Source organism: Haemaphysalis longicornis, unplaced genomic scaffold (assembly GCF_048455015.1).
Source record: "Haemaphysalis longicornis isolate Haplotype H1 unplaced genomic scaffold, Haemaphysalis longicornis Haplotype H1 scaffold_18, whole genome shotgun sequence".
NCBI classification, from domain to species: Eukaryota; Metazoa; Arthropoda; class Arachnida; order Ixodida; family Ixodidae; genus Haemaphysalis; species Haemaphysalis longicornis.
In genome coordinates, this window is record NW_027526282.1 from 5,087,527 (window position 1) to 5,105,068 (window position 17,542).

Here is a 17,542-nt window from a genome sequence, read left to right on the forward strand (position 1 = left end):
GCCCTCGAGGCCTCTTTTGTTGCCCCAAACCGGCAAAAAAGGCGCACTTTCTTTTCTCTACGCGTAATCGTCAGCTTAAAGACAAATTCAACCGGGATATTTCTCGTTGAAAGTCTCTACATTAAAAAATTCTCATATTTATGGCAATCTAATTCCATTCATTCCTACCTGTATGACCCATCTCGCCTTCACCAACCATGGTTGGTGAAGGCGAGATGGGTCATACACGATAGCTTTAATTAGGCTAAACAAAAGCGATTCGGATACATTACGTGTATAAATAAACATATGGGTCTTGTATGCTATAACGGGGAGTCAGGAAAACTCGTTGTCACTGCAAGGGTTTCTAAAATACGGCGAAATGTAAACACATTAAGGCGTATGTATTGTCTAAGGGCATAACTTGGCATGCGGTATTTTTGGATGCAGCATAAGTAGCGGAATTGGTAGATAGGTAAAATTTCGTTTTGGTGTTTCAGAGATCGCTAGTTCGGATACTCCCAGGGGTGTATTTTTGCGGCATAATTTGGCAATAACTTTTTCTTTTAATCAAGCAATGCATCTAATTTGGTGATTTTGTTAAAACCCATGAGTTTTTTTAATGCGATAGATTGCCCTACGGCATAACAGGGATATTTATAGGTACAACAATGCACCAGTTGCAGGCAGAAAGCCAACAAGAGACCGGTACTGGGGTCCCCATATCCAACGCTTAAGATCGGGGAGTCTCGCAGGATAGAGCCCTGTGCCTGGAAGATGTTGGATTGTGGCGTTTCTAAGACCTGAACAAGTCGACAGAAGGTGTTCAACGTCCGCTTTTGGCGCAGGAGTCACACAGAAGGGGCAGGTGTCCGCAAACGGGGCGTGGTGACGTCTTAATTTGACTGTCGCCGCAGAAGCGGTAAGCAGGCAGGCCCAGCTAGTGGCCATGACACCGGGATGGTGCAAGACTATGTCGATAGCAAACCCCCGGTCGGGCGTACGATACGTGCTCGTGCATCAGCAGTCACGCATAAGCAGTCCAGGACCCCATATGCTTGGCCAGCCGCTATTGCCTGCTCCACCAGTCGAAAGCGGTCGGACAGGCACGAGCTGGACCATGCGCGCCCCAGGGCTCTGGAGAGTCGTAAAGATTCGGTTTGGAGAGAGGGTGGGAGGGGGCAACAACCAAGGTGCCGTCCGCTCCACAGAAGATGCAGCTAAGGGAGGTAATTCGAGCGGAATTGCGGTAGGCCCATTTAGGGTGGGGAAATGCATTTGTCTGCAAGGCACGTTAGTGGTGTGCCTGATCAGTATATTGGTGTCGGTTGGGTGGGGCAAGGGTGTGTCGGACAAGGCGTAGAAGTTGGGTCATTTCAGCGTATGCCAGCAGGGGGTAAATCTCTCCGAAGCGGCGTTATCGCTCCTCGTGCGGCGTGTCATTTCTCGCGCAAGGTCGTGGGTCGTGTTGTTCCCTCTCACTCCGAGATGGGAAAGAGTCCATACGATCTGGATCTGCCGTTGCTGGGGGCGACGGAGTAGTATTGCGCAGGCCGCAGCGTGCACCATTTCTACCTGGAAGTTCCGGCAGGCCTGTTGGCTGTCTGTCACTACAGTATTAGCCACGGAAGAGGAGATAACAAGTACAGTTGCCGCCTCTTTAGCTTCAGCTGGAGAGCGTGTTTTGATAAAGGCAGTGATTGTCCCGTTTGGGCAGGGCTTACTGCCAGGACGAACGCTGGGCAGGAGGGGTATGCCGCCGCCTCTGTGAGGACCGCATCAGCATCTTGTCTGTACTGCCGTGAGATGGCCTCCGAGAGAACCCTACGCCGTCCACTGTGGTGTTCAGGGTGCATGTTACGCGGTAAGGGTCAGACTTGAATGCGTTCATGAGTCCCTCGGGGAAGGGGCTCTAGAAGTGGGCCATTGTAGTCTGGTGTTTTTATTCCCAATTCTGAAAGGACACAGCGGCCAGCCTTGTTGAGAGATAGCCTTTGGTATTGTTGTAACAGATGTTCTTCAACTCGTTCAGATGACGTATTGTGGATGCTGAATTGAAGGAGTGAGGTGGATGTGTTTGGTGAAAGCCACAGTGCGCGCTTGTATGTTCTTCGGATGATTGTATTCACGCTTTCTTTGCTGTAAAATTCTCTTGTCTTTGAATCACGAAGCTCCCTAGCGCGAGTCATCAACGAGTTTTCCGGTGTTTTAGTACCGTGACTACACGAGACGAGGATTACGACGATGACGACAGGAGACGCCAATATCGCCAGCCCCTGAGGGTCTTCGCACCTCAAAGCATTGTAATTGTTGGCTTAAACGATATAGGAGACAGAAAAAAATTCGATCTGGAACAGCGTATCACGAGAGAAATATTTTTGCCAGGTAGACACGGAAAATCCATCGAACGTATACCACAGCATCGGAGAGAAACACAAGGAACGAGAATGACCCGTAATAAGGATGAAGATGCGGTCACTGACCAAGTCAAGGTGAAAACAGAGGCGTTTCGGAACCCGTACGGGTTCCGAAACGCATCTTCGTCCTCATCATGATACCTGACCAGACGAACTTTCGTTGAACTCTCGACTACAAATGACCCGTAATGCTTGTGGCTTGTGTCACCCAAATGTCTCTCCCACAGAACTACTTTAAATATAAAGGTGACACGCCCCACCTCGTACTACTCTTTTCCACAAACTCCCCACACCCCTTTCCCCCTCCTTCGAGCAGTGGGAGAGCTTTCTGCGCAGCAGACGACTTGAAGACCAGGAGTTCTCGATCTTTCGGGCCAGGACGGCTGCGAAGGCACGCGGCCTACCGGACAAGGATGGCCACCCACAGCTCATTCTCTTTTCTCCCTCCTTCCCCTTCCCTGTATTTCAATAAACGTTTTAATCAATCAATCAAATCAATCAATCAATCAATCAATCAATCAATCAATCAATCAATCAATCAATCAAATCAATCAATCAATCAATCAATCAATCGATCGATCGATCGATCGATCTTGCAATCAATCAATCAATCAATCAATCAAAGACATTTCATACCCTTTTAGGTTATCACGCCATGAAGCGTGGCAATAAGATAAAACTAAGGGCGGAAGGGGCGACGAAGTGACACTTCTCTGCAAGCTTAGAGATAACAATCACTGATGCACTCGGACTACCCCCGAAAATAGCAAGCATTGAGCAGCCCAGTGAGGCGCTAGGTGTCTGTATATGAAATGCGTGACACAAACAAAACAAAGTACCGCTGCATATGCTATCGTCTAATGAAAGCCACTTAGTGAATAAAACGAAAAAGAAGCAGTTTTATTAATGTACAACTATGGTGTAGCTGCAATCATGGAGACATAGTGGCATGCTGATGTTGATGATTGGGAAATGGTGCCGGAAACGCTCAGACCGCAAAGGCCGTGGTGGTGACGAGGTGATATCGAGAATACATGGAATAGAATTGCACAACAAAGGAATATCGAATCTTGAAAGCATGCGCTGTACGCCCAAAATAAACAATTCTTGGTGGGCGATAGGTAACATTCACCGGCGTTCGAATGGCTCTGGTGGTTATCCCTCTCAACTTCATGCATTCCAAAATGTCGTGACAACCAAACAAACATATTACATACCATGATTTCATTTTAGCAGGTATTGAGTGAATGAAGTTTTCCACGAGAACAAAAGAGGCAGCTCGCTTCCAATTGCTACTTAACTCAGTATTTAGCTTTTTCTTATGGCAGTTAGTTCAACAGCCAATGCAAACCACATGGGGCGCTTCTTCAGGGCTTGACTTGGCCCTTGTAGTGCAATCCGTAAACTCCGAAACTAGCGTCGACCATGAACTGCTACAATCAAAACTATTTTCCGGGTTTGTAGTTTAGGACGTTATATCTGCAAATTAGAAGAGTAGTTCATATATCTAACCGAACCAATGATGCAGCCATTGTCGATTTCGTTGATTGTTTAATCTCTTTACTACAGCAGGTTCGATCCCGGGCGCAGTTGTTGCTTTTAAACTGAAGGGGAAAAGAGAAAAGGCCCGTGGTGCCAAGTTTTCGGCGCACATTAAAGATATCCACATGGCAGATGTTTATCCAGAGCCCTCAAGTGCGGGCACCTTGTAGCCCAGCTGTTGCTTTGGCGCGTTACACGCCAAACGTTATAGTTATGACGCCATGAATTATTTGTGGCTGATATTTAAACATGACATGGAATATCGGAACAGACTTTCTACCGTCTAAAACGCATAAAACGAACCCGTAAGACGTCCTGGATAACGCGTAACCTTATTCACCTCAAACAAACACATACAGGAATGCGCAAGCGCAGAGGTAATCCTGCAGTCATTCGTCACATCTCTAACGAGTAGTGCATTAAACTCAAAAGTGCCAGGATACAGTTTTTTCCACTACCGTCGTTTGCTTCATGCATTATAAGCGTCAACAATTTTACTTCTATCTGGCGAAATGTGATGACTCTGTTAGTCAAATACAGCTCAAGAGTTTTCTAAGATGTTCGCGATATCGTGAACTCTTTTAACGATTTTTTCCCGTTCGTATTCTTTGGAATGCGTCTGCCGAGCCATAGCCTATGTTATCATGAGTCAGCGACGCCTGTGCCTTACATCGTGATTACGGGAACAGGGATTCATAACTTGTTACTGAACATTGACAACAAAAAGTCTTCGGGCACAGATAATTTATGGCGGTATGCAGCACTAACACCGTTTTTATGCCACATTTTCAGAATGTCGCGATCAAAGGCTGCGCTCACATTCGATTAGCTCTGCCGAACAATATTGTTCGTCCCTCTGCTAAACGAAAAAGTAAAACACGCTAAGGTTAATGATGAACACGCAAGGCACAACAGCAGCAAGATGTGCCGTACATAGTTCGTGAGTGGTCCGATTATAGCCCTGGTATTCTGCACCCCTTCTCCACTCGAGCCTCTAGTCGAATAGATCCTTGAAACCGATTTTCGCACGTAAAACATTGCGGTATTCTCAACTTAGCCAAGTTGGGGTAGCACACGGAGGGGAGGGCGAACTCAGAATACGGCCATAAGTGTCGTTTGTCATTTGGCACTCTGATGTGAGTTGGGGGCGGAGGGCGGATGCGGGGTGAGTGATCTGAGATTCCAGGTGCCGTGAGTGGTCGGAAATTCGAAGTAGGCTAGGCAAGTAGAGGGCACGGGCTCTTTAGGTGGTTCCGTTAAACTTTATTTGGGACTTTTTTGTTGTCTCTTCCTTCTTTTCCCAATAACCCTAATTGGCCTCAGGCCTATTTCTACAAAAATCCGTTCATTCATTCCGCACGGCAAAGTAGGCATAGATAAAGAGGTCTACCTCCGGCCACCATAGCTGCTATATCAGATCTTTCGTTGCTTCCGGCAATAATTTCAAGTTTTCTTACTTGCCGGGTTATATCTATGAAGCTCGTTCCGTAGACGAGTTTATTACCACAATAGAGGAATTATACAACTCTGACCATCAATGAAAATCTGCACACCTATAAAATTTGAGCTTCCGTTATTAACCCTCTTAAGCTGTGTTTTCAAATTGTGATCATCTTGTAAACTGTATCCTACCATTCCTGTATGAGCCTTTATCCAGGCTTGAAATATTATTAAATAAATAAAAAAATAAATGTGTACTGAAGAATTTCAGAGTATGAACTAAACAATGCCTAATTGGGCAAAACTGGATTTGAGGGCCAACTGCGTGCTTTTATAGGTTCTTCCGTGTGCAGTTTCTGTCCTATTTGCTAAAGGCGAGTTTGAGGAAAACGCATTTCCGAAATTATACGGTGTCATCTGCACGTTTCTTTATTATTCAGCATAAGCACAGCTTGAAAAAATAAACATGCAAATAGTTCTTTTCAGGTGAGAGCAAATTCCATAAGGCCTATTTCTCTCTTCCCGCTCCGATGTATATATACGGGCTCCATCGACGACCGCAGCGTCTGCCGTGGTGCGTCCTTGGGTTCCCTGGAATATGTCAACGAGAGAAACAGACCATATAGTGAATGTTAGCGTTGCTTATACAAGAATAGATTTTATATTTTGTGGCAGTCACCTACAAAGGCATACCTCGCTATAACTCAAGCTAATAATTGTGATACTATTGAAACTGTGAGGAAGGCAGAATGGGGAGTCGAGCGAAAACACTCACGACGAGTAAATTTCATTTCCATATTCAAACCGCTGAGTTGGTATGTAAATTGGACGTTTTTACGCCTTCAGTAAGGAAATATATTTTTAGAAGTCGCGAAGAAAAGAGTCCTATGAAATGGGGCTCTTAGCAATCTTTAGGAGACCTTTCAAATGGTTTTGCTATTTGTTAATCACTGTTTAGGGCGGCGGTATTTTTAGGGCGGGATAATAGAAAATTAGAGCCAACACGCGTTTTCGTAGAATGTAGCAATTACTGTTCTCTTACTAAACTGCGGATGCATAAATCAGGTATACCCTAGAAATATTCTTCACGGGATGACCGACATTTTGTCGAAAAAAGAAGCACAGCCCCTCTGCGCATGCAATATGTCTTTTTCCACCGAAAAGAAAAAAAGTCTGCACAGTCAGTAAACTGAAAAAGAACAAAACAAACGTAGGATGGTGTTGACCCAGGCGAAACACTCGCTATCTGTTTCCTTAATTTTTTATTTTGCTCAGGGTCATTGGCCACAAACTTATCCCTGTGGGAAGAGCAGGTGTAGTAAGGTTAAAATCTCTTGCGCCATAAAACATTTCCTGGCGATTAAAATAGTCCCTAATGTGAAATTTCAGCGCAGGCCGAACTTCAGCCTTCTCAATGACGGTGCATAGCTGCTGCGTCTCAGTAAGTAGTGGCGCCATCAGCGAACGCACGGCAGCGCGCGCTACTCTAGCGTTTTGTCGCAGCGCATCGCCGCAGCCCAGCATGTCTCGAGCGGCATCGTCATTGCGCCCTCCACCTCACACTTTTGCCATACTTTTGCGTTAGGTTGAACCCAACTTGACTTTCTTCCGGTTTCTTTTCTAACTCTTCCATGTAAAGAATAAACAGTATTGCGCTCAAATGGCATCCCTGTTTTTGTCCCCGATGGGTGTTGACCTGCTCGGCGCATTTCTGTCCTTCCCATTTAAGGTGAACTGTATTGTCTTCATATATTGCTATAAGGAACTGTATTAACATGTCATCTAATCCCTGGAGTTTCAGCCTTCTCCACAGCAGTTCTCTGTTTACGTTGTCATATGCTCATTTATTGTCCAAGGACGTAATTCATAAGGGTCTATTCTGGGCTTTCGCAATTTCAATGGATTGCGTTATCATGAACAAATTATTATACGATCTCCTGTTATGTATCAATCCATTCTGCAGTTCCCCAAGGATGTCATATTCCTCCATCGATGCTTGAATTTCTGATTTTATCGCCAGCATTACGAATCTATACACCACTGACGATACTGTGAGTGGTCTGTATGAATCAATACTGGCTTTGTTGCCTGTGTTTTATATACCAAATTCATCCTACATTCTAGCCAGACCTCCGGTATTTGTTTGGTTTGTATCACCGTATCTATTGTCCTCATAAAACGATGCCTTACTTTTAGGTCCAAGCAGGTTTATCAGTTGCATTGGTATTTCGTCCGGGCCCACTGCTGTCTGGGGGGAAACCTTTGCTCTTATTTTTTCCAATCAAGTTTGCACAAACGTGTTTTCCTTTCCGCAGTCTTCTGTGGCGCTGATGCTATCAGTGCAGGCTTCCCTACCTCTATTGCTCTAAACTTCTCACTAATCACTCGATGAATATGCGGCAACGCTTGTTCTCATAAATGTTTTCCCCCTACTAAATCAAGAATTTTTGATGGACATCGTCTTTTCAGCTTAGTAATTTGACATAGTTCCAAAACTTCTTGGCTGCACTTTTGTCCTTCTTTCCTGGTTCTCATATCCATAGTTCGCTTTCCTGCTTGATCTTTGCTTGAACAATTTTGTGCGCTTCCAATTTTTTTCCCCGGGAGATATCCCGTTTTTCCTTCACTACCTCATGTTTTATACCAGTTCTTTTTCCTCTGTATGTTCTGTTGACGCCTTTTTTCGCTGGTCAATAGCCTCATTTCCTTATTCCATTAGCTTCTCGGCTTTCTCATGATGATTGCTATTGGTTTCCCTTTTGTAGCGGGGTGATGACGTGTCATCTTACCAAAAAGGACTAATATACCTATGTTTTCCACTCTTGGTTTAATACGAGCGCTGTTTAGGGCAGGCACAAAAACTTATTAGGCACAAAGCACCTTTTTTTTCCTGTTGCAGGTGGTAACTGTACTAGGCAATATTACCCTATCTGCTTTTCGTCCACCAGCATTCTAATCTTCTTTTCGTCGCCTCGACAGCCTTGAAGTTAGCTTTCTTTGTGCTACCCTTAAATCACAAGGCTTCTGGAAGCCGAATATTTCCCTCATGCAGATTTGGATGGATACCCTCGTAATCTTACACTATGTGCCGCGTAGTTTCTGTTTCTTTTCCGCAGACCACGGATACACCATCATTTTGTGAATATTTCTCCACAAGGCTCATAGTTCGCAAGCAACCTGCTCTAGCCTCAAAAAGCAACGCACTGCCCTGGGAAGTATCGTTGAGATTTTTATCTCTGATGTCCAATGTCTCATTCCCGTACATCTGTACCAACATTTTAGCTTCCATTTTGTCTCTCCAGTCATTCGTTGTTATCTGCCTTGCCTTCTTGGTTACCTTGACTGTTTTGGATTCTCCACTGTACTTTCTGTATTTCATCATTAGCCTTGTAGTCTTCCTGAACCATTGCGTGTCCATGCTTTTCAAGTGTAGGTACCTAAAAACCTTAGCTACCCACCCACGTTGATCCATTGCTCTCAACCGTTGCTTTGCTTCATTCATCTTTGCCTTTATGAGCGGAACCATTTCGTCGTAATTCCAATTTCTGTCTGGGTGTTTATTGATTTCATCTTCGATCCTATCAGCGATGATCTTTAACTGCTCATTGTTAAAATTAGTTCCTCCGGTCGTACCTATTTCTAAATTAGTCTGGGTTGCGCCTCCAAAGTGCAAAGTAAGCCGCTTGTGGTCGTGTTATAAGCTGTCTGTTCCATTTTCATCTGTCCTCGTTTCCCGCATCCTTTCATATACTGTCTCGAAGACTAGACTATAGTCAATGTTGGGCTGTCTGTTACCGATTTTTCACGTTATTCGTCCCTGACACTGGTTTTCCGTGTTTACTTTTACTATCCGGTTTTCCTGACATAGATCTATCACTAGAGAACCGTTATGGTCGGTGTATCCAACCAAACCTTCTATGAGGGCATTCATATTTCCAACTAAGATTATTTCACCCGAATCTCTGAACTCGTTTATAGCTCTTCTCAAACAGTTTACCATTTCCTCATTTTCCACCCTAGCGCTACTTCCGGTCCACAGACACACAACCCCTAACCATGTATTTTTCCCGCTATTGTGCCTATATCACACAGATGCCCTTTACAGCTGTCATGAACTCTCTGCCAGTCGGTCCATCGTCAGGGAAAGTTGGCTTTCCTGAAGGGCGTTTTTATGTTGCAGGCACAATCAATGAGAACACTGTAGCTCCGCTTTAAAAACCAATGGACAACCACAGCAAAGTGATACGGTCCGCAGCGATCTCTGCTGCTGTACGGCAATGCAATTATGATGATTCGCCTGAAACAATATTTCATGAGGCACTGCTGGAAATCATCGTTTTAAAAGAAGACAAATTCCGTAAACATGTACCTTGTTTGCGCGGGTTCGAGATGAACTTTGGCAGCGGCCATTTCAGGCATGAGATAAAGGTATCAGCGTTGCTGTCCATGGCAGAACAATGTGTTTATATGCATCACGTGTACAGGGGCATGTGTCTAGGCATGCATGTATTGTGTTGCTTGCATTGTCTGCACAACTTTTTCCCCCAGTGCATTTTCTCGCGTCATGAGCCTTAAAACAGGCCGGAAATTTCGAATAAAAAACGCAGATGATGCATGACTTTCACTGCAGACTCTCAGTGGCGTGGGTATGACTCTCTCCTACTCAGTCGAGGTGTCTGGGTTTGAGGCCGAAACTACTGAATTGGCTACAGCAGTTGTTTTTCATATCTAGTATTGGTTGCGCAAGCCTTCTGATACCGAAGATGTCAACTGGGAAACGTACATATAGCGCGAGAAACATACTGAAAAAATGTGCCTGCCTGCAATCATCAAAAGACACCGATCGCTGTAAAGAGTATGGTGCATTCCTCACTTTATGGTGAACAGAGTCAGTGGTGTCAACCGTTCCTGACGCTCCATCCCGAACGCGTATTTCCGAACGCTTCGCTGCACAGTGAATCACGTGACTTATGTCTTCTCGCGATACAGAAGGGTAATTTAACGTGGTCATAGGCTGCGCCCCGAGCCCTAAGCGATCTAAAACATACCAAATCACTATTTGTAACAAAAACAACAAAAAGAATTGAGTTCTCCTGCCAGAAAAAAAAGAATTCTGTGTACAAATAAATTTCGCAAAAACATAATTAAAGCCATTCCAATCAACTGAAAGCTGCCAGAAGTGCAGAGCAGTGATTTGCCATAATGGGCTGTGGCGCCGTTATCTACTCACTGTTACCACCTATCACGCTGTTCGCCTTCATGAATTGAACGGAGGTTTGTCCCATGCAATTCGAATTTCCCCCCTTCGCAGTGTTCGCGCTCCCCCTGCATGGAACAGCGCGAACAGGAGTTCTATTTTTTTTTGTGCTTGTTTTCATCTCGTACGTGCCGGAGGCTTACTGCGCAGTTTAGAACTCGTAGTTAAGGCGGCCACTTTTTTTGCTTACTATCGTAAAATACAATCCAACAGGCGTTCCTAACTAAATTGACATGGATGGGTGCTACCAGTTATTTACACAGATGTTGCCTCAAATATGCTTGCAGTTTTCTTTGCTCTAACCAACGGGGAGATGTATGAGAAGCGCCAGTGGTTTGGGTGTTTCCAAGGGTTATGCCTATTCACACCGCACGGCTTTCGAAACCTCTGTTTGGGTTCATTGCGTCCCTATGCCGTGGGGCTTTGGTTCGGCCCGTTACGTCGCTACGCGGCCTCATTGCGGCGGTGGCTAAACAGCATTACAGCGAACGAACTACGCGACAAGGCGGGACCCTAAAGTGGTGTGCACTTACGTAGCTCCACTGAGGTTTGAACAAAGGCCACCAGTGCAAGTAACCAGAACTCTACCTCGAGGCCACGGAGCCTCAACGGCGGGATCGTTTTAAAAGCATCTCGATAGAATTGCACGCGCAGTGGCTTACTATTTCTTCCTCCTATTGCGAACTACCCTCGCACCACTAAATCGCGAGTACTATTTAACACAGATTCAAGGATCGGCTTATGCTGCGATCGGCATTCGGTGAATTTAACAAACCATTAGGCAACCTAAAATTTTGCTCTTGGCATGGTATTTGCGCAACTGTTCGCTTCGTAGTCTTATTTTTATTCTTTTTCTACTTACCTCTGTTGTTAAACCTCTTTTTTTTAAGTCGCGAATCATGTCCTAGGGTATTCTAAAGAGCATTTGTTTCACTTATAATCACTATGGAAGGGGTTAAAACATTATTTACATTTTGGCTATATAATGCTTTTAGCATTACCAGTGTCTTTGAAGTATACACCTATGTTCGTACAGGGGTCGCACGAACCTGAGATAAAATACATCTGTTGCCAGTCTTCAACCTCCGGGAATGAATACGGGCTCACTGCTCCCAGAGTGAGAATCATGACAAAGTCACCTACGCTTTCCTCCTTGCAATACACATTCAATAAGCACCAATCTACTTGGTGGAGGAAACTGTTGCTGGTACTTATAGCCTGGAGTAACATATACCGCGATAGCTGTAAAGACACATGAAAATGGCGCGAAAATCATGAATAGCTTACTTGTAATATAAAGAAACGTTCTTCAAATCACTCAACGCTTAGACCACCTGGCGGGATAACAACATTACAACAGTGGAAGACATTTCTGGTGAGCTCGGATGCCGAGAATAAAGCTCTTGTCCAGCTAGCCTCGGACGCCAGCGCTGCTCAATGGCTACGGGCCGACGTCTGAGCAGGACCGGCGTTTCTGGGATCTCCTACCCCTGCCCTCCATTTCGCAGTTTTGGACAGCATAAAGTTGTTCATCTTAATCCTACCCGGCCCAGAAATTTTTCCCATACGGGGGTATACATGCGGGATTCCATTAACAAGCTTCATTGTCTGTTTAATACCAAGAAGGCGAAAGAAAGATTAATCGGGATTAGCACATTGGGGATTCACTGAAGCAGCCGCTAAAAACCGCTAAAAGGAACAAGACAGGGGTGGCCAAAGGACATGCCCATATAATCAATGCGTGGCCAGCGTCGAATTAACCAAGTGTGACGCGGGACTACACTTCGCTACACCAATCTGAAGGGTCACCTGCTTAGGCAGAGTGCCCATATATGTACACAGGGCCGATACCTATGACCTGAATGGAAAAATAAAAAAAAAACGTGACCTCATTGCAGACGCTTAGAATACCGTCCTGTCTGAGGGCATGCTTTCTTTCTGGCTTCCTGTTTCGAAATTTTTGTTGTCATGCTTCTTACATGTGTTCACGTTAGCAATGCAGACGGTCAAACGCCCTTTTAATTCTGGCGTAAGCACAGAAAATTCTTGTTCTACTTACCTGTGCATACTTTTAGGCACATCTGGCATGAGACAAAGTTGTTTTTGTTGCCTAGGCAGCCACCGTATACGAATTTCTCACACTGACGTGTTTCGTGGTTATAATGCCACCTGCTCATAAATGCTCTGCAAGGTCCATGCACAGCACGGAACCGACAAAACTTTGGTTGGTGGAAACGGCCTGGAAAACAAATACTTGGTTTAGGTAAACTCCAGTGAACGTCTTTTTCGAAAGCATTCGCAATTGTACACACACATATGTATATATTATATATATATATATATATATATATATATATATATATATATATATATATATATATATATATATATATATACCCAGGCGGCACAGAAAGTGTGCCCCAAAACCGGCCCGTCTATGGCCGCTTTCTGGCATGTCCGGCCAGCATCCAGGTTCTGGCAGCCACTGATCATGCGTTGAACGGCCAACATTCGGCAACCAGCGCTTCGGTATTTTTCCGTCCGCCCGTGTCCGGACGCACAACGGCAGCTAACCGGCTGCCAGATATTCAGTTCTCTTACGGCTGCCGATGTTGAGAACGAGAACGGCCGAAGTACGGCCTTAGGGCATCCGTTTTTTCTTCATGAAGCGGTAATCGGCCGAAGCACGGCAAGCGACCGGCCACAGAATATGCGTATTCTTGCGCCAGTTGGTGATCGAAAGGAGACCGGCCGGAGCGCGGCTGCCGTGCATTCGTTGTTTCAACGGTGAACCGCGCGTCCGGCGGTAGAATATTCGTTTTCCTCGGGCAACCAGTGTTATGAAGGATACCGGCCGACGTACGGCCCCAGAATATACGTTTTTCATTCGGTTAGCTGTCCTCGGCCGAATTACGGCAAGCGAATGGCCACAGAATATTTGGCAACCGTTGTTCAAGAGGAGACCGGCCTACGTAAGGCATCTAGTTATACGTCATTTTTTTGGCAAACGGCATACAGCCGAACAACGGCACGCGCCTGAGCGCCGAGAACTCATGCACAGACGTGTTTGGAAGGAGACCGACTGGTTTTTTTCCTGGGGGGGAGAAAAAGCCGTTAGGGAGCCGAACGACAGGGACGCGTTTTTCATCCGCTCCGTGTTTCTACGTTTTAAATGAACGATAATCGTTTGTCAAACAGTAATGAGTGTTCTCGGTGAACGGGCAAGGTGCAAGGACTCACTGGACATAAGCAGGGAACCTTTTAGGACATCGAAATGTCATTCATTGCCACAAGAAGACTGTGCTAAACCGACGGGTGAGCTAAGCCTCGCCAGTCATCGCCGCTACCACGCCTCTGCCGCCGGCTTCGTCGACGCATTAGCTCGAGGCTATTCTCCCCCTAAAGAAATGGAGAGCATTGGAGACATCGACCGGCAGAGATGAGATGTCCTATACGAGATGGAGATGGTTCACCAAAATAACTGGCCTTCAAGGGCGTCGAGCAAGCGGCCGCCACGCAGGAGCTAAACCGCCACCATGTCGAGGACTCCCCACCAAAGAAAGGCAAGCGCGAGCAAAAGCGCAAGTTATTCTGCTTACAATTACGTTGGTGATAAACGTAGAAGAGACTCGCTCGTGCATTGGTAGGATCAGCTTCATGCCCTGCACTATGTTACTTCATGGGATTTTAGGACTGCATATTTAGAAACAAAAATTATTTTAAATTTGCGATAACAACACAGCCTTGTCACTGACGAAGCCTAGCTGTTAATTTAGTTCCGATGTTTGAAGGTGAGCTTAGCTACTCCTGGGATATGACTCATTTGGTTAAACATAATCGCCAGCATCCTAGTAAACACGGATTTTGTCAGGATTTTCTTGCTCAACGCAGATTGTTGAGTTCACGCACGATTTGGCTCTTGCAATAGATAAGCTTAAAGTGGTTGACTGTATATTCTTGGACTGCAAAAAAGCAAATGATGGAGTTCCATATCACCTTCTGCGTAGTACATTTCATCCTATGAACTGAATGAATCGGTTTTCGCATTGTTATTACTATTGACCCTATAGCTTTGTTCAAAAGTACAGTGTAGTTTACCGGACTATAGCGAATGAACGTGATTCCGTATACCTGCAGCTTTATTCGAATTTAATAACATCCTGGTGTGCTGATTGGGAAAAGTTTTTGGATGTTAAACAGTGTGTTAACGGCACCTTTAGAATAAAACCTTCATTCCAATTTAATACGTGTACCGTAAATTATGCTACTGTGACAACGGCCGAGGAATATAAATACCTAGGAGTTTATTTAGGGAGTGGTTAGAGGTTAAATAGGCAGGTTCACACCATAAAAGTTACGGCTGCATATGTTTTTGGCTTTCTGAGACAAAATTTTGGTGAACCTCCATCTAACTGAAAAGACCAACCGTATTTCACTCATGTGCGCTCAATCTTGGAGTACGCATGTGTTTTCGTGGATCCCTACACCAAAGAGCTGGTTGATACGCTCGAAAACATACAGAATATGTCAGTGCGATTCGTATTAGGTAACTGGCACGCTCAACTTAGCATGAGAGAAAGTGAAAGTAAACTGAAATGGCAGGACGTGAAAGATCACAGACGAAGCCACCGGTTGAACTTTTTTCGTAATATCTATCATTCGAAAACTGGAGTAGAAGGGGAGAAGTATGTCCAAGCGCCATTGTACATATCGCAAAGTGGGACCGCTAGCTTAAAGCAAATTGTTAACTTTCCTTTAAAGGTGACGCCTTGCGCGATTCATTTTATTTTACATCAATACTGCAGTGTAATTATCTTCCACGTATGATTGCATTAACTGTTTATATTGACGATTTTTAGCGCGCTTTGTAGAATTATTTTGTTATTTTGTCTCATATTAAATGCTTAGTGTTATGTGTCTCCCTTCTGTAATGCATGCAAAGGCAAGCAGGCATCAAATAAAGAAATAAATAAATAAAACAATGAATAAATAATTGAATAAAAATAAATAAATAAATAAATAAATAAATAAATAAATAAATAAATAAATAAATAAATAAATAAATAAATAAACTTCCAGAGGCGCAAGTTTGCCTCCGACGGGTTGAGAACCCTACGCATTCAACCTTGACAAAATAAAATATATATTGTCCTATTCGTCGCAGTATGCAAGGTTTCCTGTATGCATGCTACCATTTCTATGTTATTGGTTTGAAACAAATTATGCAACTCTAATTTTACGCCTTTCCTTGCGTGAACACAGAGGGATACAACAGCAGCCACCTGAAGCAGGGCTTCATTCGCAACGCGTCTAGAATTTTTTGAACGTAGTATGACATTAGAAGAAATTTAAGTTCTTTTGGAGTATTAAGTGGTGTTGTCGTACACTCATGAAAACAACATAAAATAGATTGAAAATGAAAGTACCTGTTCGCTCCTTCTTAGGATCAGCCCTGCGCAAGATCATCAGAAAAGTTGATCGAGTAGAAAATGTCTTTGCAAGAAAAATGGGCAAAAACTGGAGATACTTTTTTGTGAAGAAGTTATATTAAATGCTCCTGAGTGTTTTGTTGAGAACTCCTATTGTGACAACTGCGGTTCACCAGAAACCGTCGAGCACATTTTACTGGAGTGTCCTACATACTATCAAGCAAGAAACAACCTCGCACAGAAGATCGAGTGCCTCAACCACAGTTCCTTGACTTTAAAAGCACTTCTGGGACCATGGCCATCCCCCTCCTCTCAGCGTAAAGTGCTAACCGCATTATTTGAATATCTCAATGACATCGGCGTCGCTGAGCTGATATAGGACCAGACCATTCTTGCACTGTACAACCGCCCATAGACTTTTCACGTGTCGCACTGACGGACCCCAACGCACACGCTTCCTCCTTTTTTTTTTTTTCACTTCTTTAATTTTCTCCTATCTTCTCTCTCTTCCCCCTTTCTTCCTATTGCAACTTTTTTTCCCTCCTCCCGTACCCCGCAGAGTAGCATGTCGGCGTCAACATGCTGACAGACCTCTCTGCTTTCCTCTAATAAAGAGCTTTCTCTCTCTCTCTCTCTGAGAACTAAAACGCTTCATAAAGGCATTCATGCCGGTTTTATATACATCAAAATTGGTCAAGCAACTGTTTTCAAAATAGTTTATGTAGTCATAGCATGAAAGTGTTCCGGAATATTGCCCTAAAAGAAATGGGCTAAAAGCGGCGCAATTTATCTGTCTGAAATTCAACCCTCTAAAGTATGCGCCCTCCGCCGCCCCCCCCCCCCCCTCCTCTTTCCCCGTTTATTACAGGTAAGCCGCCCCACAGAGGATATCAGGACCTGGACAATACATCTATTCAAGCTCTACAAAGAACTGAATATTTTCTGCGTTCGGCAGTAAAAGACGCACAGCAATAAAGGAATGACAACTTGTGGGCACTGTTTAATAAATGAATTTTACTGTCAACTGAGGCTGGTAATTAAGCAACGCTGCGCTGAAAGCTTGACGGCTGGTGGTTGCGCGCGAGCTGACTTTGATGTGGCTGCATTGGACCCAAAATGCTGAGTTTGTGCTGCTTCTGCACTGCGCGAATGAGTCATCCGCTTGCGCGACATGCAGTGACCGGCCTCAGTACAGTTAACGTACTGTGGCTGACCTCCAATGCCCGTAGCACAGCCGTATTTCCGGTAGCTTCAGTCCGGCTGGAGTCCGACGACCGCATCTCGGCTGTCCTCCGGCGGCCGTACTTCGGCCGTACACGGGTGGCTTTGGAATGGCCGGAGCCCTACGGCTGGAATCTGGCCGTATGACCGTAAGCCGGTCGACTGGCCGACGGACACTGGCCGTTGGACAGCCATGGGAGTACGGCCGTATACGGCCAAAAGGCCCACAGCCGAACATGGCTGCCGGAAAACGGCCG

General features: G+C 44.9%; 1 protein-coding gene across 14 annotated transcripts in view; it reads right to left on the reverse strand.

The window, feature by feature from the left end:
• Window positions 1-5,781: 5,781 nt before the first annotated feature.
• LOC144166588 (uncharacterized) overlaps window positions 5,782-17,542 on the reverse strand; it is a 152,050-nt gene continuing 140,289 nt past the window's right edge. For all 14 annotated transcript variants that reach the window (XM_077696090.1, XM_077696088.1, XM_077696089.1 and 11 more), the window contains 2 exons: window positions 12,695-12,874; window positions 5,782-5,969 (listed from right to left, as the gene is read on the reverse strand). In XM_077696090.1, coding sequence (XP_077552216.1) covers window positions 5,887-5,969; window positions 12,695-12,874 — 263 coding nt within the window. In that variant the 3' untranslated portion in view covers window positions 5,782-5,886. The remainder of the gene's footprint in view (window positions 5,970-12,694; window positions 12,875-17,542) is intronic.